Raw genomic sequence first — 26,140 nt, forward strand, 5'->3', positions numbered from 1 at the left:
AAAATCAGGTTAAAAATCAACTATAGTCGGCTTTTGAAGGATATCGTTCCACGTAATACCATGCCTACCTGCAGTGTAGGGCGCCCAATGCCGCCCGGTTAATCATGAGATGAACGTCACGACGCGAACCGAAATCACGCAGAAGCGTAGATTTTACGTTAGCGTAGCGTATGCTGACCTCAGTCATCGTTGGCCGGTCAGCTGTGCGGCCGGCGCGGTGGTCAGCTGACTGACCGTGACGTCACTATGCCCAGCGGCGGCGGCGGGGTCGTGACCGGTCAGTGATTCTCCAGTGGGGCACGGGGGATGACCGCTTGGCAGGGTCGCAGCGCACCGTGGTAATGCAAGGTAAGAGGTCCACTGTAACACTGCAATCGGTGACTATTGCTTGACTAGGATGGGAGGGGAGGGCGGAGGTCTGCCTCTTCCTTAAGTTTTTTTCGTAAGTAGCGAAGAAAAACGCGGCGCGTAACGCAACGAAACTTAACATGATACCTTATCGACTTCACACATTGTGATCAAGTTATGACCTTCTTCCTTGAAAGGTCAGGTCACCAGGTCACTTTGAATGACCTAACCTTAACCCGCGCCCTGCTGGAGTGGTGTTTGAACACCCCTCCTGTGGTTTTTCGCGAATCGCCGTTTTTGGCACACCTTATCATGCATCAATACTACACATGTTGTGAAAATTTCAGACCAAGGTCATTCAAGGTCAGGTCACCAGGTCACTTGAAAAGACCAGACCTCAAAAAAGTTTCAATGTCTGCCCTAGCTACACCGAGTGATCGATCACTTTGGAACTTTCAGCGATTGCTAAAAGAAATAGTATGTACTAGATGTGTATCTCAGAATTTTGATATCGATGACCTAAGGTCAGGTCAATTTTGCGACCTCCCCATTAGGGGAGAGTGGGGAAAGATGCCCAGGGTTTTACTATGTCATATATTATTCGAAAATGACGATCGGAAAGCAAAAACTTGGAGTTTCAACGGAAGACATCATTTTTCTCCAAAAATATCACACTTTCGTGCCTGAAATATGATAACGTTTTTTGCTATTAAGCATTTTCCTGAAGAAGTGAAAGGGGGCATCTCAGTAGGTGGAACTATGGTCATGAGTACCCACATATAGGAACGTTCCCATTTTTGGGAACGGAGTTCCCAAATATGGGAACGGGCGTTCCCATTTATGAGAACGGAAGGTAATTTTTCGGCCGTTCGCCCACTAAAACTCATAAGTGCATCACGTTTCAAAAAAGTGCACGCTAATTTAAGTATCTACTAAGTCTCTATAAAATTATCTTTAATCTGACCGTCGAACAAGGAAATTGACCGTGGAATGATATTTTTAATGATTTTTTGAAATGACGGAATGGTGAAAACATGGGTTATACTACATTTAACATGCAATTTTAAGGAAAATGAAGCGTTTTTTAAATTTTGAGGTCAAGTATAATAATTTTCGCCTGGTTATGAAGTTTCATACTAGCGACACCAGATGCTGACATATGCAAGCGAACATGCGGACAGTCCCGAGGTAATATTGTTGACTTTTGGTGTCGGGGCGCACGACCGCGTGGAACGTCAGTGATTTTACCGAACTACTGTTGTAAACTCAGTTTGAGTGGTTTAAAATTATTCAGCTGTATTTTATCAGCCCGGAAAGACTATTTTATTTGGATGCTAGCTGTTTAGCGTTGTTTTATAAGGAGCGTCATGAGCGTGGTTTTTGTCTTCCGTGTTTCTAAGCATGGTCGTTTTGGGGGAATTTCTCTTATATAGGTCGCTCTGTGTGGCTTATTTATAATTTTTATGCTGATTTCGATCATTCCTCGTGCCCATCCTACCAGGCCTTTTGCCACTTACACTCATTAAGAAAGGAAAAAACTATATTTTCATTGGGACTAGGTGTTTTGATGGTGTAACATATTCAGCGTTCCCATTTTTGGATACTTCCTTGTGCTCATCAACTATCGGTGATAAACAGACAGGTGCTTGACATGTCTCCACCCTCGGCGCGGACGGTGGATATACCTAGGTATGGAAGACCTTGTTGAACATCGCTGAGCGTTGTGAATTACGTAATCCTGCAGAGGGGGGCGTGCCCGCTGCGAGATCGACGGGAATAAAAGCGCAGAAGACCGGGCGAAACATGCGACGGTCTTGCCGGAAAGGTCATCTGATGATTGTTGCGTTAACAATAATTTGCGGCGTTGGACGTAATGCTTGTTAATGAAAAGAGCCCCTGAAAGGCGTCGGTGAAATCGTTCCCAACTTTGGGTACGCCGTTCCCATAATAAGGAACGCTTGCAGCGCCAGTGTACGAGAGCGTTCCCAAATTTGGGCTCGCGGCCCGGATGATGGACTGCTTTAGAAATAGGGGAACAATTTGAAACTACGATGGGCCTTACAATATCAAACTCTTTCCCAACAATATTGAGACAAATATCAGGCGGTTCACGATCGTTTAATATTTTTTGGACGTCATTTAACGGTTCTTTTTCTTGTTTTAAATAATTCCTACATGGCGTTCCCATATTTGGGTTTATCGTTCCCAAACATGGGAACGAAAATGCGTTCCCGAAAATGGGTACGCTTGACCATAGTTCCGCCTACTGATCTTACCCCACAGGGTGGGAAAGACGCCCCCTGGCGTTGGGGAAGATGCCCCCCTGCACTATAAGTGACAAATGGGCACGTGAATCGCCTGAACGAATCAGTAGTCCCTTCGAGCCTGCAGTAGACACCAAACGTCATCGTAAGGGCCCTCAAAAGTAGTCGTAAGGGGCTTCAGAGGTCATCGTTAGGGCCATCATAGTCCAGTGCGGCCAAACAAGCCTCCGTGGTGGCGTTCGGAGACCACTGTGGGGCCCTTATAGGTCTTCATGATGCTTGAGGGCCCTCGAGCCCATCGTGGGGACCTCAGATGCCAGCGCGGCCCGTGGAGCCAACGTGGGAGCCCTCAAAGGATGTCGAGAGGGGCCCTGGAGCCAATAATGGGGCCCACAGAGGCCGTCGTGAAGGCTCTCAGAGTCAGATGCCACCCAAAAAGTCGCTGTGTGGGCCGAGAGACCGGCATGGGGAGCACCCTACTGTACTGGACTCTCAATAGTCCCTGATCGGCTATTGTCTCTCATCACAAGTCTGTAATAAATGATTTGACGGCCTGCTTGAAGGACAGCCTACGGATTTAGGGGGGCGTCTTTCCCCATCAGGACAGGGGGCATCTTACCCCAAGGTACCGAAGTAACATTAAATCAGTACAATTTGTTAGCCATAAAACTACACCCTGAAACAAACTGTTTGGGACACAGTACACGCATGTTAATGTATCACGACTATAGCAAGGGACGCAAAAATTATCTGCCTTCTTTGATATTTACAATGTTTTGACACCAAAATATTTTTTGAAAGCAGCATATAAAAAACATGCAATCACCAGCCAGCCGTTGCCCAACTGAGCTTCGCAAATTGTTGTGCAGTTAACAAGGCAGGCTTCCGCTTTACGCTAAGAACATTAATTTCCAGGTTCGATTCTTTGTTTCGCCGCTAGAGGGGGTGCACTGTAAACCAAATTGACAAGTCTTGTGTAATATAACCAATCATCTCTTGGTATGTTTACCAACTGATACTTTTCAAACAAGCCGTTGTCTGGTGCATTGCTTGTCAGATGACAACTACGAGTCAATAGTTACTATGCACACCAACTTCTCAGTATCCAGACCAACTCTACATTTGTTTCAACGTTTGTTTCTTAACCAGTTTTGGAAACTTGTTGCCGCATGGTTATTTAACCGGCGCCTAACTTGTACTGGTCAGCTGGTCAGCATACACATGGTCAGCTGCGCCCGTGACGTCAGACTTGGCGGACCAATCAGCGGTCGCCGTCCGGCCCCGGCGCGGCGGTTTCAAACCGTTCAAACCAGCAGTTGTCGCGCGGCCGCCGTGCAGCATGGATCAGCGACGAGGGCTGTTCCAGCATTTGTGCAGTAAAAAGTGAAATCTGTGAACTGTGGTGTTCGTGCTGTGAGTGAGGCCCGCTCTGGCCTGCGGGACGCACTAATCGTGCCTATACCCGCGGTCGAGACGCCTCCCTTCCCCTGCGCGCGCAATGTAAGTGGGCCAGACCTTTGCATGCACATGTGAGCAGATGTTTTGCGGTCGGTGTTTTTTTTATATATAAATACATTTATTTGCCTTTAATTCAACTCTTTGTATTTTTAACTTAACTGATGGACATATATGGGCTGTAAAAGCTAATCTGGTTGGCGATCATGCTTTATTCGAATTATCTGCGTGATCGTGCAACTGCCATGATTGTTATGGTCAATGTGGAAATATTCGTCATACGGGCATGTTATACTTCTGGCTTGATGCGATGCACAAAACCATGTTCTTCCACATACGCAGCAGTTCTTGCTTCAAAGACTTATATGCTGACGGTGCACGATAGGTATACCTTATACCTCATGCATTTACCACATCCATTCGAAAATATGCACTTGGAATTGTCTCCAGTCAATAGTAATAATTACATACTACGTGATGTAGGTACGTGACCGTAATAAATACTAATGATTCCAGAAACTTCCGAATGGATGTGGTGTATGCATTCATCGATTATATAACCCATCAGTATTTCGTTTCTTGTCAGCGCAAGCCTTTGAGCAATAACTGATGCCAGTCATGATTTTGTGCACCACTTCCAGCCAAAAAATGACCTGTCCGTATAGAAAATATTTCCTGAATCAGTATCGTGGCAATTGAAAACGAACGCGAATCGTAAGTTCTTAAGGTTATCAACGCAAACAAAGCGATTGTAAGGAAGAACAAGTTCGAACTGAGCGTTAGTACACTTACTTGTTGACAATTTGTAAACTAGCAATGCCCAGTCAAAGGCTAGTTCATCAACAAACCAGGGGTTGTTGAACCGACAAGGAAACGGCTATGCCTATCCAGAAGTTGGTAGGTTCACAAGGCCCAGACTAGTACTCAACAAGGTGACGCCTATGCGAATTGGAACCAAACTTGTAGACAAACTGTTAGTTTGTTGGCCAACACGCCTGGGGTTGGTGAATCGACAAGGTGACGCCTATGCGAATTGGAACCAAACTTGTAGACAAACTGTTAGTTTGTTGGCCAACAAGCCTGGGGCTGGTGAATCGACAAGGTGACGCCTATGCGAATTGGAACCAAACTTGTAGACAAACTGTTAGTTTGTTAGCCAACAAGCCTGGGGCTGGTGAATCGACAAGGTGACGCCTATGCGAATTGGAACCAAACTTGTAACAAGGAGCCAACTTGTAGATTTGGTTTACAGTGTGGGGCGTCTTTCCCACCCTGGGCATCTTACCCCACTCTCCCCTACCTATAAGTCAATGTGAGAAAACTGAAATGCGCCCCTTTTGGACGAAAGTCAATATAAACACTCCCAAACACTGAATTACAAGTAACTTAGACAAACTGAACATGAAAATGGTGTCTGTGACCCCTCTTTATCCCACTGAGGTCATCTCAGATCACGAATGGTATCTAACAGTTTTTCGCGAATAACTTTTGATAGAGGCATGCTAGAGCGATGACAACGCCTTGGATGTGTTCAGTTCGACAATACAGATCGGCTGATGTGGAACATGACCCTTTCCGGTCAGGTCATGACCTTGACCTGAGGTCAAATTTTCAAGTTGACCTTTGCAGGTCAAATTATAGTTCAATCGATGCGTCTTGACGAGAGGAGCACGATACCGGTAAAGGTAAGCTCGTACAAGGCTTGGGTCAAAAGTTATTGCAAAAAACTGTTTCCGATAAAAATCGGCTATTTTGGCAGTTCTTGCCCCATGCTGGCAAATCCGCTGACGTTTGGTCAAATCTGAGAGGGTTATTCAGAAATGGCGTTAATAGGGCTATCGAATGCGCTTTTCCGCGGCGTTGTAGCTTTATTGGTTTCCGAGTTATGCGTTGGCTTCTTGGAAATTGTTGAAATTCGACCTGAAAATCGGCGAAATTTTCCCTTCGGTGACCTTTGGTGACCTGACCTTTGACCTGACCAAAAAAGTGACTTATGTGATTTCGTCATTATTTTTGGCGCTCTTTCCAACGCCGCCTTCTGCGTATCGTTACGTGGCCCAGGAGCCGAGTTAGAAGGGGGTGTTTAAACATCCCCCCCAGCAGGGCGTGGAATCCAGGACCCCCAGCGGGGCGTGGCTTAAATCACTCCTTACCAAATTTGTCACTGTTGACCGAGACCGAAGTTGCATGATGTAATAAGGCCATAGGTGTCTGCAATTTGCATTTTTCGAAATTTCTCTTTCGATGGTTTAGGGCAGGTCAGGTTCCTGAACTCGGTGCTCGGCGCCAACCACGCCGGGCCGTGGGTGTCTGAACACCCCACTCCCCGTCTACTTCGTCTCCTGGGCTACGTAGCGACACGCGGTAAGCGGCATTCGAAAGAGCATTAAAATAATGAAGAAAACACTCCGGCCAATTTTTAGGTCAGGTCGCAAGAGGTCACCAAAGGTCAAATTTTGCCTATTTCAACAATTTTCGAAAACCCGGCGCATAACTCGGGAACCAACAGCGCCGCGCAAAAGCGCATTCGATAACTCTTTCAAAGGTCTTTCGCTGCAATGTCCTCAAATTTGACATCAGGTCAACCGTTTAGCCTCAAGAGGGCAAAAACTCCGGTGTTTGTGAAAAAAATGTTTTACTGCAACAACTTTTGACTCAAGGAAGTGACTACAATTATTTTGCCAGCATCGTGTTATTCTCGTCGAGACGCGTCCGATGAACTATAAGCTGACCTTAAAGGGTCGTTTGAAAATTTGACCTCAGGTCAAAGTCATGACCTGGCCGGAAAAGGTCATGCTGCATAGCGGTCGATCCGTATCGTCGAGCTGAACACATGAGGTGTTTTTATCGCTCTAGCATGTCCCTATCAAAAGTTATTGTCAACTGCTCGGGACCTTTCTGTGACCTGATATGACCTCAGGGACATTAGCCCGCGCCCCGCTGGGGGGGGGGGGGCAGAATCTGCCCCCCCCAGTTATGAGTTAATCCCATTTAGTTATGATAATTATGAAATCCAATTTTTTGAGTGTATCGAAAAAACCGGAATATATGTCAGAGAAGGGGCTATGTGCACCTACATACCAATTTTTAGAAGAATCTGTTCAAAATGTGGGAGTTATTCAAAATGTTATGACGTCACGACACACAAAATTTTGAAAACATGATTTTTTGGAAGTTCTAGACCTCTTACGGAAACAAAAATAGCACCATTCGATTCGCCGTGAAAACCTGCATCAGATAGACACCTTTTTAGGCTTTAACAACCAACTTCAAAATTTGACCTCACTTGACCTGACCTCGACCTGAAATTCATCCAGAGGTGGTCCATATCACTTATTGAGTGTGCCTATTGAATTCCATAAGTAAAATGACCCATAAAACATGTGTCCCACATGCCCTTTTCTATATTTTGTTTTTGGTGACCTGACCTGACCTGACCTGACCTTGACCTTGACCTTTGAATGACATTGTATGCAACGAATATTGTCTTGGTAGTCTAAGAACACGTTTTGGGCAATCAGTCTCAGTCCATTCTTCGGCAACTACGGTGCAAGGCCGATACTGTAGAAACTTGCATTTTGTACCCTTGACCTGACCTTGACCTGACCTCTGACCTACTTAAGCAAAAAAATTTGGCTCTTAAGATCCGCCTTGTTGAGAGCTTCCGATTGCCGTTTTCCCCGTCTTTCTACGACCATCGGTTCGGAAGTTAGACAGGGGGGCAGAATCTGCCCCCCCCCCCCAGCAGGGCGCGTATGGCTGAATAGCCCAGCGGGGCGCGGGTTGGAGAGGTCACCGGTGCCATTTTTCGGTTCAGCTTGTCGAGTTTATCTGTAACCCGATATTTGAGAGTATTTGGAATGACTTTCGTCCAAGCAAGGCGCCTTCCAATTTTCTCCCATTGATACATCCCATCACAAGCCCTCATACGCATTGTTCAGTCAGCTTTCCCTATCCAAAAACTTCCATTGTGGAGCCTAGCTCTGACGACAGCCCATCCCCGTCGGCCGCTTGGCTCCCTGAAAGCTGGCATCATTCCTCATGATAATCTATGTAGGGGAGAGCGGGGTCATTTGGCCGCCCGGGTCACTTTGGCCGCCCCATGTCTACGCGTTTTGACGGACCCGAGCGATTATTTTTGAATATGGCACCATCCGCCGTCATAAAAACTACTTTGGAAAGAAACTAAGGAAACTCGGCGACGCCCAGTTTTTTTGTAAAGCCAACGATATTTGAATTTTGTCTAAAAAACGTAACCTTTTCTTCTTTACGAAAAGTTGCATGGTGTCCCTTATTTGGGTGACATCAAAATTTTTACTCTATTGGTAGAACAATCTGGTGATTCAGGGAGCTGTCTGACCCTTTTCCAAGTTTAAGTAACAATTTTTGCTTGTCTGCGGACAACTTTTCCTAAAAATGTCATATTGGGGTAAATTGGCCGCCCCATGCGGGGCGAATTGGCCGCCCAGCGACTTAGTTGATTTTTTGCCTAGTCTGCGAGAGACGCGCTGCGCTGACTAGGTTCTGCCGCTGAGGATGGTAATGCGGCGCAATCTAAATGCAAGAGACGACCTAACCAAGGTGTCCGCTGATTGGCTTTCGGCACCCGGCGGCAGATGGCGAACCCGGGACGTCACATCGACCTCTTACCAGGTGGCGCCGATTTTTCGTCGTGCCTAAGACGCCACCTTCACGCGGAAGAACATCCTTAAGGGATTCGAAGCGGCCGGGATATCCCCGCTATACCGAGATATCTTCGACGACGAAGACTGCGCCGACGGCGGTCTTCGCACCGGTCGTCGCCCCAGCGACGGCAGATCAGCACGCCGCGGCCCCGGCCGAAAAGCCGGTCGGAAGAAAGGGCGTTCTAAAATCATGACTAACAGCTCGGAGCGGACGGCTTTGGAGGACGAGCAACAAGCACGTATGGCGAGGAGCAAAAAGCGGGGTCCACAAGCTGGACCGTCGAACCATCGAACGTCGGGAGCTGGACCGTCGAAGAAACAGGGGCGCGAAGGTGAAAAACAGTGAAGCGCAGTGATGACTGGACATGTGTCCATGTCGTCGGGACCGTATTTTACAGTGGATGTGATCTGAGGTACTGGGTCGAAGACGGGGCCTGCTAGAATCGTTTTTATTTCGTATTTACGACAGAGTTTGAAATAAACAAACAACTCGTGCACAAAGGACTTTTTTTGCAGTGCGATTGTCGTCTATAGCAATCTACGATTTGGCAGCCATTACAGTTGGCTGTTGTTATCACTGGGCAGTGCTTAACTCATGAGTCGTAAGCTCGTAAATCAAATGTGGCTCCTCACTTGCACTGATTCAAATGAATAGAGTGTAAGCCTAGTCTTTTGAAAAATTAAGGATTTCAGGCGAATCAAAGATGAGTCACGATGCTCATCATTTGTGTCAGCATTGGGGCATCTGAATCGTCACATCAGTCATGCGTCGAGTCAATCCAGAATTCATGAGTTAAGCACAATCTGGGGCGTCAATATTTCAGGTTGCCTCAGCTCTGTAATGGGTATATCTCTGAATCACATGCCCGGCCAAATGACCCCACTCCCCCGGCCAAATGACCCCGGTACCGGGGTCATTTGGCCACCGTGCAGTCTTTGAAAGAACGGTTAATTACTACCGAAACGAAGTGTCCCGGCATGATGCAAGTAACAGGCCGGAACAACAATTGAACGCCCCACACCCCTCCAAGGAGAAATCGACCAAACGCGCACTGGTTTTCTCAAAATATCGCTTTTACAAAAAGGCGGCCAAATCGCCCCGCTCTCCCCTATGGAGAGGTCGCAAATTGACCTGACCTTGGGTCACCGATATCAACATTTCGAGAGATACATTTTGTATTATAGGGGAGAGTGGGGCAAAGCGGCCACCCGGGCAAAGCGGCCACCCATCGTTTTAGCCCTTCATAGCTGGCGTCAGTTCCAATTTATGGTTTCCAATTATACTTCTCTTCACGGTCGTTCGAAAGAGCCAGACCGGGGTTTCAGGCCCATCACCATTGTTCTGTGAAACACGGAAAAGCATTTCTTGCCAGGTTACTAACTATGTTTACAATTTTTAAATGTTATGTTATTTCATAACCGTTTGGAATTTTTATAAGCGTTCTTGTCCATGCATTGCATTGTTATCGTACATGTATTCTACCAATTTTAATGTTTTTTACCCCACTAATAGCTAAGCTGGAATATTTTTGTCTCGGAAGGTATGCGCGGGGCAAAGTGGCCGGGGCAAAGTGGCCACCCCTCAATTGGCCATAAGTTGTTTCCATCTGGACAAAAAACATTATTCATATTCAAATAGGTCGTCATGCATTCATCTTGGCCACTTTTCAGTTGCATGAGTTACCAAATAATGCAATTAAATGTTTTTTTCATGAAAATCCTTTCTTTGTTTACCTACAGGTGGGATGCTAACAAAGCAAACATCCATCCTCGCTTAAACCTTGTCACCATCAAATACCCCAGTCGTACATGAGGCAACTATTTTGTTTCTCATATCGGGACTTGAGAAGACGCCGGTGGCCGCTTTGCCCCCGGGTATGGGGCAAAGTGGCCAATATGCATAGGTTTAAAGTTTTGTTAATATCTTCCATATGTGAACGCCTTTGAAAATAAAACGCAGTTGAAATGAAAGGCAACTTAATATGGATCACATTGGTATAGAAAGAATCTTTCCAAGTTTAAAAATCAAGCGTTGGCATCGTGAGAAGCGTTAGGGTGGCCGTTTTGCCCCACTCTCCCCTACTGTTACTCTTATCAATCGCTGAAGGTTTCAAGGCGGTCGTACAGTCGGTGTAGCTATGACGAGGATTGAAACCTTTTTCTGAGGTGAGGTCACTTCACGTGACCTGGTGACCTAACCTTGCGAGCCCTGGGTCTGAAATTTTCACAGCATGTGCCGAAAAGATGAATGATGAATGAATGAAGATGAATGTGCGCTCTGTGATGGGCGCCCCGCGCCGTCATTTTTGAGATATCCGCGAAAAACCGCAGGGGGTGTTCACCCCCCCCCCCCCCGGGGGCCGTGCTATTTTCTGGACAAATTGCCAGCTGGCGCGGAATGGTGGCGCTAGTAGAGTTTGTTCTACATATATCAATGCCAGATACAAATAAATAAATATTTATATTTTAATTTTTCTGAGTGCCATTTTACGTGTTCAAGTCCATCTTCTACCGTGGGTATATCAATAAATGGCAAAGCTATCGTACGTCGCCAGCTAGCCAGCCAGCTGATTGTATCCAGGTGTTAGTAAGCCCCCCCCCCCCCCGCCCCCCGGCCCGGCGCGGGTTAATATCTGAGAATATTTTTCGCTACATATTGTTCTTTTGGCATTCAGCTTTCACTGGAAAACGAAAAAACATGACCTCTGTGACCTGGCCTGACCCATCGTGACCTGAAGTCGCCTTTGTGACCTGATCCGACCTATTGTGACCTGAGGGGTCCCATTGACCTGTCATGACCCAGGGTGACCTTTGTGACCTGAAAAGACCCAGCGTGACCTAATGTAACCTTTTTACCTGGAATTAACCCATTTTGACCCCTTCGTTCACCTTTTCGCGTACATCTAGACTTTTAGATGTCATTCTAACGTGAAACCTTTGCTACTCGAACTGGTTATTATCGCGTAAATGCCTCATTCGTGATAGCGTAGCGCCTGTCTGCCATCAAGCCGGTGGCGGCCAGCGTGCCGAGCAGCTGCACCGTGCGACACCGCAGCCGGCAGCGGCCCCATCTCCGACCAGCACCGGCCTCGCCGAGCGCCGCCCCGGCGTCAGCTACCTACTGGGGCATTCCACGATAGATCGACCAAAGCCGTACACCCTCATATTTTATTTTTTTTTGCTTAAAATTGGTCTAATGGGTTGTGATGGGCGGGGAAGCCAGCTGTGCCAAGGATTTTTTCTTCTTCGAATAACGGTTTCCGAGATATAGCCTCAGGCAATTCCTGGAGGTCACGCTGCAACCCTATGTTTGGCGGCTTATAACTCAGAAACTATTGGCTTTCTATGGTAAAAACTTTATATGGTTCAACTCGCAATCAACCAACAAACGTTTTGGCTATCTCGGATTTTCGATTTTTGAAAATTTTGATCACGTGACATCTTGACCTTTTTTTCGAATAGTGACCTTGATATTTTTCCAACTGAAAGTCGCAATTTTGTCTGATGACGATTAATCCGCGCACCGACTCTGCGCCAACTTCGTACCGACGGGGGGGGGGGCGGATGACCGCCCCCCCCCCCTGAGATCTCGAGAACGAAGCAAGATAGCGACAAGCGGTAAACGGCATCGGATACGCACGGCCAAGATCTAAAATTTTTACTCAGGTCATTTTCAGGTCAGGTCAAAGATGACGTCACAGGGGTCGAAAAAGTAAAAATGGCGGCGCTAGATATGGAGAGAGTTTTTCTCGAATAACTTTCGAATTAGTCAAGATAGGAACAAACTAAGGGCATCATCGTGATCCTCTCGTCAATCCGCATCGAATGATATATATGTTGACCTCGAAAGGTCAAGGTCAAAGGTTGACCTCAGGTCACGTGACCTCGAGGTCATCATGTATATCATTCGATGCGTCTTGACGAGCTGAACACAATGAGACCATCCACGCGTCTGTATCTTGTTCCTGTACGGAGTTATTGGCCAAAAACCTTTGGTGACATTTGATGACGTCACATGACCTCACAGCTGCCCAACAGCAAAACAGACCTCAAGGTAGTGAAGGTTGATCGTATATGAAGTCATGTATGGTATATGGGGCCATTCCGACCCGTTTTAGTGGTAAAAACAGGGAGTTGATTTTCCCCCATTGACTTATAATGGGGAGGTCGCGAAATTGACCTGACCTTAGGTCACCGATATCAAAATTCCGAGATATACAAATTGTAGCTACTAATGACCTAATAATATCCTGCGAGTTTCAAAGGCCTCCGACATCTACTGTAGCTCTGGCACGGTGACAAAGTTGCAAAAAAGTGACTTGAGGTTGGGTCATTCAAAGTGACCTGGTGACCTGACCTTAAAAGGTAGGAGGTTCAAACTTGCACACCATGTGTAAAATTGATGAGGTTATAGTCATACCAAATTTCGCGGCGCTAAGCGCCGCGGTTTTCCCGCTATTCGCGAAAAACCTCAGGGGGGGGCGGATATCCGCCCCCCCCCCGTCGGTGCGCGGGTTAAAGCCTTATCAATTGTCATTCATATGCGTTAATAAAAAAGTGGCTTTCGGCCTCCATTGACCTGAGATCAGGTCATTTTTGTGACCTGTCCTTTAAGTCAATGGCAGAAATATCGGCTACCACCGAATCTGACCGGTTCAAACGCATCTGACCGGTTCAAATACTTTTGAATCATGTTGAGTTAGGCTATTATCGATGGCACTGGTGCAGCTTTGTATCAGTGACCCGCTGAAAGGTCATCCGAGGTCACGCTTTGAACACACAATAATTTTCCGTTTTTGGCTGTACCTTTTGATCTAATAAAGAAAGAGACGTAAAATAGGCACCAATGCGTTTGCTTTCGCCAAGCGCCAGTTCGTTTTGAATTTCAATACCGATGACCTAAGGTCAGGTGAATTTCTTGACCACCCCATTATAAGTCAATTGGGGAACCTTATTTTTACACTAAAACGCGTCGGAATTGCCTAATATACCATGAGTGACTTCATATACGACTAACTTTACTACCTTGAGACCTTTTTTGCTCTTGGTCAACTGTGATGTTGCTCTTGGGTCATGTGACGTCATTAAAGGTCACCAAATGTTTTTTGCTAATAACTCCTTACAGGTTTGAGATACAGCCGCGCGGATAGGCTCATTGTGTTCAGCTCGTCAAGGCCCATCGAATGATATATATGTTACGGGCCAAGTGCGAAGGCTAGTCCGTTTGCGAACGGACTAGTCCATTCGCGAATGGACTAGGCCGTTTGCGAATGGCGGTCCGTTCGCAAACGGACTAGTTCGTTTGCGAATGGCCGGCCATTCGCGAATGGCCTAGGCCGTTTGCGAACGGACGGGTTTGTGGCGTTGCACTTAGCCGCCGGAAGCATGGATCCTCGGATTGGGGTACGATTCCGAATGAATGGGGGACCGCTGGTCGATGCAGGGGCGTCGCCGACGGGGGGGGGGGTCGGAGGGGTCCGGACCCCCCCCCCCCCACACACACACACATTCTTGAAAATATGCCGGTCCGACGCCCCCCCCCTCCCCCCCCCCCCCACACACACACTTTTGGCCACGAAAATCAATCAAGAATAAAATAAAATATTTTAAAAACGATTTTGGTGCATTCTCAAAATAAAATTGTCTAAATCCGAGGAGTTTTCAGTATTTGGTGGGGATTACTTTGACTGACCGTCCGACCAGATCCCCTAGTCGAAAATCCGTGGCGACGCCACTGCGTCTATATGTTTAGATTGTTCTCCGGAGCAGATCTGCGAGCTGGCGCAACTCTGGGTTAAGGTCTCCACACACCTGGTCCATTCGGGATGCGACTTTCCGCTGAACCCTGCACAACGCGGAAATTATAGCAACGTGTGGCCGCTGGCCAGGCTTCGGCCACCGATCTGGATCTGGGGAGGTCAAATATCCCCGTGACCTTCGAACAGCGGGGAGTCGCGTGGTGTGCGGAGACCATTAGTACCGTGCTCCGGGCTCCCCGCTGATGACCCGACCTGACCTTGGTCGAGTTTGTGGCGCTCGATTCATTCTGCTCCGGTGTGGTGTACCGGGACGGTGCGGCTTGTGTGTGGTGAGTGCGGTGCGGTGAGTGTTCGAAAAACTGTTGTGTTGCATTGCATTTAACAATACGCGCACTGCAGGGGGGGGGGTGCTTTCAACCCCCCTGTGGTTTTTCACAGATCACGAGAAAACGGCGGCGCGCAGCAAAGCCAAATTTTGTATACCTTTTCTCCCATATTCTGCGCACATTGTGTGAAAATGCTGACTCCAGATGACCTAAGGTCAGGTCACCAGGCCAGGTTAAGTGACGGCGGTTGAGTTACCAATACTTTGCACGCATCATTTCACACGGGACTTTGCACATGCGAAGTTGACTTGCCAAGTTGACGTCACTTTGCTGGATATTTCGCACTTGGCCTGACTTCGCACTTGGACTGGGAGCATAAACGCCCGTCCATTCGCAAACGGCCTAAGCCAACTGCAATAACGCACATGGACTAGTCCATTCGCAAACGGCCTAGTCCAAGTGCGTTATCGCACTTGGACTAGGCCATTCGCGAATGGACTAGCCTTCGCACTTGGCCCGCAACATATATATATATGTTACAGGCAAAGTGAAAACTCGGGCATTTTGCAAAATGCCTAGGCAATTTGCAAAATGCCTGACCGGCTAGGCATTTTGCAAAATGCCCATGCAATTTTCAAAATGCCTGACCGCCAGGCATTTTGCGAAATGCCTAGGCAGTTTGCAAACTGCCTGACCCACCAGGCATTTTGCAAACTGCCTAGGCAGTTTACAAAATGCCTGGCGGGTCAGGCATTTTGCAAAATGCCTGAGTTGTGATTGATTTATTTTACCGTTTTTGTTTACCACAGGCGTTGTCCATGTCGCTCCTATGTGCCTGAGCCCCAAACACATTCAATATTTACGAATATACCCACGTCTTGCGCCACTTCCGTCGAGATGGAACCACTACTGAATGGTGTAGATTGAGCCAACGTCTCCCTATAATTTTCGTATACGGAGTTGTAGCCGTTCGTGTGTAGGAATGCTGCGATGGGGCGCGGAGCATGACACAGAGAAACATGGGCGCGGAAAAACGCGGCGACCGGCCGAATATTGACCCGACATTCTTCGCTTCCCGTGCTTATTTACATCACGGCAAGAGAGGGCCGCAGCGACACGGGGTTGCCAGCGATCGATAGAACAGTGACAAGCGTATCCAATAAACATTTTTGTTAATCACGTATCACGTGGAAAGAAATAGACTATATCTTGAGAAATCAGCCATTTTTGGTACATTTCAGGAAAAACAGCATTTAAAAAACAATGGCAATGCATTGGAATGAGATGAGATACATTCCATAGACAACAAGGACATGTGGCTTTTCCGCTTTTCCAGAAAAGCAAGTTTTTGGTCATTCATGACCCACGTGCACACCTTTGTAATAAAAAGACGCTTAGAAATTACAAGTTTTACATGCAACGCAAGGCCCTAAAACATATGCAACGGGCATGTTCATCTTTACACAGTCACAATGCATTGATAATGTAGACGTGTGCTCGCCAACCAAGCTACCGTACATCGAAAGAACATTCTTTTCTGATCAATATCCACACAAAGTTTTTTCCAGAGTCATCAAGGCTCTTAGAAACATAACCATTAACCGTGTTTAACGCGTGTTTACCGATAAAACCGCGCCGGGCGCCCGGTAGCCGGCGCGGCGCGGCGGCCGGGCCGCTCGCGCTGCCTGGGGCTCAGTAACCTTGAACTCGGCAGCGCTACCCGGAGAATGTCTCACTGTGTGTCCTCCCACTTAGTGCGTATCGCTTGTGACTAACCCCTGTTGGCGGCACTTACAATGATGCTTACGCATCGTCGCTGGTGTGAGTTCGATGTAAGGCATTTTGCAAACTGCCTGAGAAAGCAAACTGCCTAGGCATTTTGCAAAATGCCTGACCGGTCAGGCGTTTTGCAAATTGCCTGGGCATTTTGCAAAATGCCTAGCCAGTCAGGCATTTTGCAAATTGCCTAGGCATTTTGCAAAATGCCCGAGTTTTCACTTTGCCTGTAACATATATATATATATATGTTACAGGGAGTATGAGAAATCAGTTAGTTTGCAAACTACCTAGGGAGTTTGCAAACTCCCTGAACGATCAGGTAGTTTGCAAACTCCCTAGGTAGTTTGCAAATTACCTGGTCGAACAGGTAGTTTGCAAACTCCCTAGGTAGTTTGCAAAGTCCCTAGTTAGTTTGCAAACTCCCTAGGGTTGTTGCAAACTACCTAGGTAAAATGCGAAAACGACGAAACAACAGCCATATGCGAGTACATATGTAGATAAGACGCGATGAATTAGTTCAGAGCTTAGAATGAAGCTTGGCAGCAATGGTGCATAACGAGACGATGTGGTGTTTTGATGACGCTCTTTCGCAGCTTACTATTTATTTTATGTCTTGCTCGCAAATATCAACTTACAGATTAATGTCTGCCTTTTTTCTTGTAGTCGACAACATGTTATGTTGCCATCCACCTCCTTTCCTTGGATGTCAGCGGCCTCTCCTCCGCCGGTCTGGCGTCCATCAGAAAGCGGATGACGTCGCCATGTTCGGCGTCTTCCACGACTCGAGTTATTGCCGCTCATCGCTTCCTCCCACTCGCGGAACCTCTGATCGAACAGTTCGCGAGACATCCCCACAGAACCACAGAGCAACCACAGAACAGAAATTGCGATCACTATGCTGCCTCTTCACACTCCGCTCAGCACTGATGACCCGCCTGCACTGAGCACCGTCTACCAGCCGTGACCCGACAGCGCCTGTCATCCGTATCCCGCAGGCACACACTGACCTGACCTGTCAAGCTCAGGGCAGTCGACTGCTGGCTACCAGGATCGGGTGGGAGCGGGTCGTTGGGTTGACTAAAGATGACATCCTGATTTCTAACCCGCGCCCCGTAGGGGGGGGGGGGCGCGGGGCCGAAATGTCCTTTTCCGTCAATATCTCCTAAACGGCTGCAGCTATCGCCACCAAACTTTCAGGAATTCCCCGGGCTTCAATTTTACACATTTCGATCAAAAAATTTCCAAAGGCTATGATAGGTTGGTCACAAATGACGTCAGAATGACGTTATGTTCTGCCATTTTCGACCGAAAAAAGAGCTTCGCGAGAAGAGCTGCCAGACCTACAGCTTTGAAGATACAGAAAAATGATGGGACATAAAAGGTGTGAAATCGACAGGGCTGAAAACTGTTATCTCTGATTTTTTGAAATTTTTGATTTTCGTCCCCAAAAAATAAAAAATGAAGTTCGATATATTAACCGAAAAATAAAAAAAGTTTGCTGAGTTTCGAAAAAACGGAATAGGAATATGATAGTATCTACCGTCTTCTATCTACATACCAAATTTCAGATCGATATCTCTTTTTTGGCCAAGTTATAGCGAAACAACAGTTCAAATTTGATGACGTAAAATTTCAAACTCAATTTTTGGCTACTTTGCTATCTGAGGTCATTGATACCAGGTCAGGTCACAGAGCAGAGGTCAGGTCACTGGGGGGTCACAATATGAAAGTATCGTGTGATACATGTTTTATGGTCCATTTTAAAATGACATGCAATTATGTGGGTCAGGCAGCCTTTGGGGCCAGCTTAGGTTACGTTCTCGTGAAGGTCAGGTCAAGGTCAGGTCAAAAAAAGGTCAAATTTCAAAGCTGATATTTTTGCATGATATGGGTATCGATTCGATGCAGCTCGTCACGGTGAGTCTAATGGTGGTCTTTGTTTTGCCCTACGTGGTCTAGAATTGCCCAGAATTGAATTGGAAATTTTACGTCATCATCTTTCAATAGTTTTTTTTCGCTGTAACTTGGCCAAAAAATTAGATATCCATCTGAAATTTGGTATGTTGATAGAAGACGGTAGGTACTATCATATTTTGACGTTTTTTCGAAACTCAAAACACTTTTTTATTTTTTGGGTAATATATCAAATTACATTTTTCATTTTTAGGGGTCATAAATCAAAAAATTCAAAACTCCGAGATTACAGTTTTCCAGCCCTGTCGATTTCACACCTTTTATGTCTGATCATTTTTATGTATCTTGAAAGTTGTAGGCCTGACAACTCTTCTCGCGAAGCCTTTTTTCGGTCGAAAATGGCAGAACATTGCGTCATTCTGACGTCATTTGTGGCCAACCTATCATAGCCCCTGGAAAAAAATTGATTACAATGTGTAAAATTGATGCCCGGAGAAGTCCTGAAATTTTGGTGGCGATAGCTGCAGCCGTTTAGGAGATATTGACGGAAAAGGGCAGGGGCCGTTTCGGCCCCGCTCCCCCCCCCCCCTACGGGGCGCGGGTTAGAAATCAGGATGTCATCTTTAGTCAACCCAACGACCCGCTCCCACCCGATCCTGGTAGCCAGCAGTCGACTGCCCTGAGCTTGACAGGTCAGGTCAGTGTGTGCCTGCGGGATACGGATGACAGGCGCTGTCGGGTCACGGCTGGTAGACGGTGCTCAGTGCAGGCGGGTCATCAGTGCTGAGCGGAGTGGGAAGAGGCAGCATAGTGATCGCAATTTCTGTTCTGTGGCTGCTCTGTGGTTCTGTGGGGATGTCTCGCGAACTGTTCGATCAGAGGTTCCGCGAGTGGGAGGAAGCGATGAGCGGCAATAACTCGAGTCGTGGAAGACGCCGAACATGGCGACGTCATCCGCTTTCTGATGGACGCCAGACCGGTGGAGGAGAGGCCGCTGACATCCAAGGAAAGGAGGTGGATGGCAACGTAACATGTTGTCGACTACAAGAAAAAAGGCAGACATTAATCTGTAAGGTGATATTTGCGAGCAAGACATAAAATAGATAGTAAGCTGCGAAAGAACGTCATCAAAACACCACATCGTCTCGTTATGCACCATTGCTGCCAAGCTTCATTCTGAGCTCTGAACCAATTCATCGCGTCTTATCTACATATGTACTCGTATATGGCTGTTGTTTCGTCGTTTTCGTATTTTACCTAGGTAGTTTGCAACAACCCTAGGGAGTTTGCAAACTAACTAGGGACTTTGCAAACTACCTAGGGAGTTTGCAAACTACCTGTTCGACCAGGTACTTTGCAAACTACCTAGGGAGTTTGCAAACTACCTGATCGTTCAGGGAGTTTGCAAACTCCCTAGGTAGTTTGCAAACTAACTGGTTTCTCAAACTCCCTGTAACATATATATATATATATATATATATATATATATATATATATATATATATATATATATATATATATATATATATATATATATATATATATATATATATATATATATATATATATATATATATATATATATATATATATATGATGTTTCGAGGTCGACATACATACCTATGTTTCGATGCGGATCGACGAGAGGATCACGATGGTGCTATTACATAGTTTGTTCCTAGCTGGGATACTTTGAAAGTTATTCGAGATAAACTTCGTATATATGTAGTGCCGCCATTTAGACTTTCTTTTTACCCCTGTGACGTCATCTTTGACCTGACCTGAAAATGACTTGAGTAAAAATTGTAGACCTTATCCATGTGTACCCTGTGCCGTTTACCGCTTGTCGCTATCTTGCTTTGTTCTCGAAATCTCGCTGTCGCTCCCGCTCGTAATAATGGGAAGGTCATAAAAATGACCTGACCTGAGGTCAACGCAGGCCGAAAGCCACTTTTTTATTATCGCATATGAATGACAATCAATAAGGCTTTAATCGTCATCAGACAAAATTGCGACTTTCAGTTGGGAAAATATCAAGGTCACTCTTCGAAAAAAAGGGTCAAGATGTCACGTGATCGAAATTTTCAAAAATCGAAAATCCGAGATAGCCAAAACGTTTGTTGGTTGATTGCGAGTTGAACCATGTAAAGTTTTTACCATAGAAAACCAATAGTTTCTGAGTTATAAGCCGCCAAACATAGGGTTGCAGCGTGACCTCCAGGAACTGCCCGAGGCTATATCTCGGAAACCGTTGTTCGAAGAAAAAAATCCTTGCCACAGCTGGGTTCCCCACCCATCATGACCCATTAGACCAATTTTAAGCAAAAAATAAAATATGAGGGTGTAAATTTTATTCTTTTTTTGGTCGATCTATCGTGGAATGCCCCTACTGGTTCAGGTCGGGCATCATGGCCGCAGCGGCTCGGCGCAGTCGGCCCAGAGTGCGGCCGGCTCGGCCAGCACCGGCAGCGTCAGCGACACGTCCAGCCTCCAGAGCATTCGGCTAGATATAAATATTTATATTATGAAAGTTATTGTTTTAGTCGAAGCCTGTCTCAAATAGCCTCACAGCCAACAGCCGCGATGTCACTGCTGTCCTGGAGTAGTTCCCTACATTTCACCATTTTCGGCTTGTCTGACACGAACCTTTACTTTTCTTCACTGAGATTTCCTTGCGTGCGAGCTTCGCCATACACTCTGCGTCTTTTTTCACTGCCCGTATCTGTTGCGGTCACGAAAAAACTTGCCGGTGTGCAGACATGTCTCAATAATTGGATTGTTGTGCACGTTTGGCCCTTGGTTTAGGGTGCGGTAGTACAAGGTACAAGGGTGCGGTAATGTGCGCATGCGCAGGAACTTGTGGCCTAAAAAAGATGCTTTTGGCATAGAGATCTTATATACATTGGAACATCGGGCAGCGCCCAAAGCTTTTTAGACCTGTGCTGGCCTCCGCAGTAAGGTTGATCTAACATGACAACCCAATGGGATAATAGTTTTCGAGCGCCCATTTGGTTTAATGCTGCGAACTGTTACTGGCTAACCCTGGTTTGTCCAGCCCCGGATCTTCATCCATGGTTCAGCCATGGCAAAGACATGCTCTGCTCAAAACCTCCGCAGCTTTATTCAGGGGCGGACAGGATCAGGACATGCAAGAGCGAACTCTGGGCGAGATCATAAAGTATTATTCGTGTTTACTGCTTTTTTTGTGTGTGTCATAGTAATGCTTAATATATTATTGATAACTCTCACATCAGCATAAATGCAATCCTAGCTAATCGCATTTTATCGTAAGTTTTGAATTACATTGATCTAACCAAGGTATCCTCTCCGTTATTTGGGCCACTCTTAGACTTGAATATTCACTAGCAAACATGCTCATTAGATACATTATGTACTGTTGGAAAGAATCGTCAGAACAGGACTTCGGCTGAAAAATGACAAAAAAGCATTTGTATGCAATAAACCTAGACAATTGGGTTTTTGCTTATCACAGCCGTCATTGTGTCCCAACCATAAATTATGTCACTAACGTTTGTTTTCATTCTCAGAATCAGACATGGTCATCACCAACGACGTAACGGGCGGACAAGAAAAAGTAACAAGTGGTCCAGCGGAGCTGGATGTGGACACTGCGCTGAAGGATAAAAGTCAAATGGCTGCAGCAAATGTGAAAAGGTTCGGATCAAGCCCACGAAAGGCAAAGCTTCAGTCTTATGAGGCAGATAATAGGGAGAATATTGAACCACTTGAGAATAACCGCACTCGCAAGAACTCAAGGGGTCTATGCCCATCCTACAATGAAAATAACATAGCACGAAGACCGTCTTCAGATAAAATTTGTGAAGAGCGGTTTGATGCCAAACTTCAGAGGATTTCACCGGCATCTGTAGAGTCAAACACAGCAACGTTGGTGGCCACTGCACTCGACCTGTCTCCCGTCTCTCCGAGTGATGCACCAGCGCTCCTGAGAACAGGTTGTCCGTCGAGCGGCGCCGCTACCGCCCCAGGTCGCCGCCAGGTGGCGCCGCTGTGGAGTCGCGCCCGCCTCCTGGCGGCCACCCGCGCAGATCCCGTTTACCGTCGCTCCGATATAGAGGACGCCGTGGGCGCGGTCGAGCCGGAGCCCTGGTGGGCGCCGCCTCCGATCGACGTGCGGCGCCGGCGGCAGCTGTTCGAGGCGCTGCGGGACGCCGCCGAGGGCCGCAGCCCGCCGGCCGAGTGCGCCGCCGAGCAGGCGGTGCGCGCAGTGCTCTACCGCAAACACCCGGAGCTGAGGGTGCAGCGCGTCTGCCAACCGCCTGACGGCCAGTGCGGCGACATCGACGCCGAGGGCTTCATCCACCGGGGCACCATGCCGGTCCGCGTATACGATGACCTGTTCCTCGCACCCGCCAACCTCTCTCGCCAGGAGATAGTGTCGATGATCCGAGCTGGACAGTATCAACGAGGTCACAACGTGGCGTGTTTCTACGCCTACTTGTACTCTTACGAGTTCGTCTTCTTCTGCGAGTACCTCCGCCGCATAGAGTGTCACACGCCGCAGGCGATGGCGGTCGTGAGAGGCGTGCTCCAGCGCGCCGAGCACATGCACCTGATCTCGCACAGCGCGACCATCTTCAGCCTGGCGCCGGAGGCTATGTTCACGCAGCGGTCGCCGTTCCTGTACCTGGCGCGCCTGTTCCCAATGCAGGAGCAATGGGAGGCAGACCTGCTCTGCGACATGGTCAACTGCCACGACCTCGTCAGGGCGGCAACTGCTGCGTGGAAGAGGGGGGAGCATGCGCTGTTCACTATCCACCAGGACATGCGGCAGCAGGCGCGCGACCGCGGCGGTCCGGAGCCGCCGTTCCATCCGGCTGTAGTACAGAGGCCAAGCTCTGCAGCCGCCTTCAGCAACATCGAAGGTGAGCAGGTGCAGCGGCTCGATTCGCATGGCCTGGTGGTGTTCCAGGAGAGCGGTGCCTCCTTCTCCGACGTGGGCGCCTGCTGCCGGTTCTCACCGCTCGGCGAAGTCTCCGCAGAGGAGGTGCTGCGCCGCTCGGTCGGCCGGCACGCGCTCATCCGCCTGTACGATGACGTGTTCTTCCTCGGCGCGCCGCCGGTGGACCTGTACCGCAAGCAGATCCGCTACCTGCGTCCGGCTGAGGTACGGCTCCACGTCCAGGTCGGTTTCTACTTCGACTCGCCTGGTTACGCCGACTTCCTTTGGAGAGCGCAGCGGCGCTTAGCCCGTTCTCTGGCGGACGGGTGTCGGATGCACGCGCCACAGCTGTCGAGCGCCGAGACTGAGCTGGTGCGCTGGCTGCTGCACGAGTTCGCCAACACATCGCGCCGAGCGCTTCACGACAGTGTTCGCGACCTGGCGCGCTTCGGACCTTATCTCCTCAACGAGTACGGTAAAATGCTGTGGCGCGTTCTGGGCGAGTACCTGGTCGATAAGGGCACCCTGCAGCTGTGCACCGGTCTCACGGAGCACGCGCGCGCCACGCTGGAGGCTGCGCTGGCAGAACATGGCTGCCTTCAAGATAACTGAGGGCAGCTACGCGGCGGGGGAGTTTGATAAGGCTCCGATTCAATGTTGTCCTGTTGCTGGGTGATCTGGACTACGAGTTTGCAATACCGATTTAGGAGGTTGACCTGCTAATCGTATCTTTATATTTCTCTTGACATTACGTGCGAGGTGTGGACAGGCTTTTTTATCATGAACTTAATATTTTACTTTGTCGATTTCATGCGCGATGCCTCTGCGCTGGTCTTGGATTACAAATGCGAATGCCGAATAATGCGCAAGCTGCTGCCAAGCACGTGTTTGTATCGTTGGTGTCCGTGATGGGGTGATTGATAGTGTTAATGATAGCTGATGAGTACCTGCTGAAATTTCTTATTCCGCTGCGCGTCTCACAGAGTAAAGGCCACCGCACACTATTCAGTTGTTACAGCAGTGATTTCCTCATGCAACTTTACATCTTCTGAATTACTGACCGAATGTCTCGGATGAGGGTAAATGACAATTTAATCCGACATTTGCGGTGATCCGTGCCATATGTGCCGCATTATCAGCAAACTGCGTTCACTAAATTCAGGACGCCTTAGGAGTAAAGACTACAGGGGCGTAGCAAGGATTTCCGCAAGGGGGGTTCCAAACTTACAGAGGCCCAAGGTAACCCCCTCAAAATCCAAAAAGTCGTCGGATTTCATCCACTATTTTTAGGAGGGGCCCAAACAAACTGATAAATAAGTATTTTAAAAAAGTTAGAACTGAGGGGGCAAGCAGTCCATGGGTCCCTGCTAGAAAGACCCGCGAATAGCTGCTTCATAGTCGCTCAGCCGGTTATGAAGGCAGACTGAGGGCCCTGTAGGTCGGATGAGGGTCCTTCAGACCGTCAAAGGATCCTACAGCCCATGAGAGCCTCGTAAGCCGTCTAAGGGCCACTCAGACCGACAAAAGGTCCCCTTGCTCTCTCAGAGGGCCCTGTCGGACCGACGGAGGGCCCTCTAAGACAAACTAGGGTCCATCAGATCATATTGGGGCCTCTTCAAACCGATAGGGGCCCTCAGATCGACAGTGGATCCTATCTGAGATCCCTCAAACCGACATAGGATCAGATCATCAGTCGAAAACAAACAGATTAACATTTAACAGAGGGCCTCTCAGGTGAACAGAGGGCTCTCTCAGGTCGACAGAGGGCCCCATAGACCAGCAAGGGCCTCTCAGAACAGCGGAGGGCCTCTCCTAGGTCGAGAGGGACCCTGAGACTGACAGAGCTCCCTCATGTCGACAGAGGACCTCAGGTGGGGAAAAGGCCCCACTAGTTGATATAGGCCCCCTCGGACGAACAAAGTGCCCCTCAGGCCAATCGGGGGCCCTCAGACCGACAGGAGGCCCTCTCTGTCCAAAAAGGGCCTCTCACGCAAATAGCGGTACCTTTACACTAACAGAGGACCCTTCAGATGTTAGTCAGAGATCCCCATCATGAGCTCGCTTCAGAGGGCAGCTCCACGCGTTCAGAGGTCCCCTCGGTAGTTAACCCGTTACCCGCGCCCCGTAGGGCTATCGGCGGACCCTACCACCCGTAGGGAGGGGGGGGGGGGCTCTCGGCCCTCCTAAGATATCGGAAAGTTACCGGCCGATTTTCAAAATTCAAACGGCGTTGGATAGCCCTACCACGGAACTACCTTGTGAGTGTGACCAAATTTCATTGACGTCGGTCCAACCGATGACGTCACGGGTCAAAGGTCGAATTTTCACCGTTTACAGGCATTTCGAGAAATGTGTTGTAAAATCGAGTAAAAGGCATGTTATTGAAAATCATCGATGGGGGAATGGTCCATAGAACACATTATATTGCTATTTGAGGTCATTGATACCAGGTCAGGCCACAGAGGTCAGGTCACTGCAGGTCACAATACGAGTGTCGTGTGATGCATGTTTTATGGTCCATTTTACATGACAAACGAGATTGTGTGCGTCAGGCAGCCTTTGGGGCCAGTTTAAGTTATGTTCAGGTGAAGGTCAGGTCAAGGTCAGGTCAAATTGTCAAATTTCAAAGTTGAAATTTTGGCATAAGATGGTTATCGATTCGATGCAGCTCGTCACGAGGAGTCTAATG

The 26,140-nt window shown here is 47.9% G+C and overlaps 1 protein-coding gene across 1 annotated transcript; it reads left to right on the forward strand.

Annotated features, from left to right (window-relative positions):
* Positions 1-106: 106 nt before the first annotated feature.
* LOC122384404 lies at positions 107-24,331 on the forward strand. The gene is made up of 2 exons (XM_043371787.1): positions 107-348; positions 22,079-24,331. The coding sequence occupies exons 1-2, from the start codon at positions 342-344 to the stop codon at positions 24,061-24,063; spliced, it is 1,992 nt and encodes a 663-aa protein (XP_043227722.1). The 5' UTR covers positions 107-341; the 3' UTR covers positions 24,064-24,331.
* Positions 24,332-26,140: the final 1,809 nt, after the last annotated feature.

The sequence above is a fragment of the Amphibalanus amphitrite genome, unplaced genomic scaffold, assembly GCF_019059575.1.
Source record: "Amphibalanus amphitrite isolate SeventyFive unplaced genomic scaffold, NRLGWU_Aamphi_draft 000188F_arrow, whole genome shotgun sequence".
Lineage (NCBI taxonomy): Eukaryota > Metazoa > Arthropoda > Thecostraca > Balanomorpha > Balanidae > Amphibalanus > Amphibalanus amphitrite.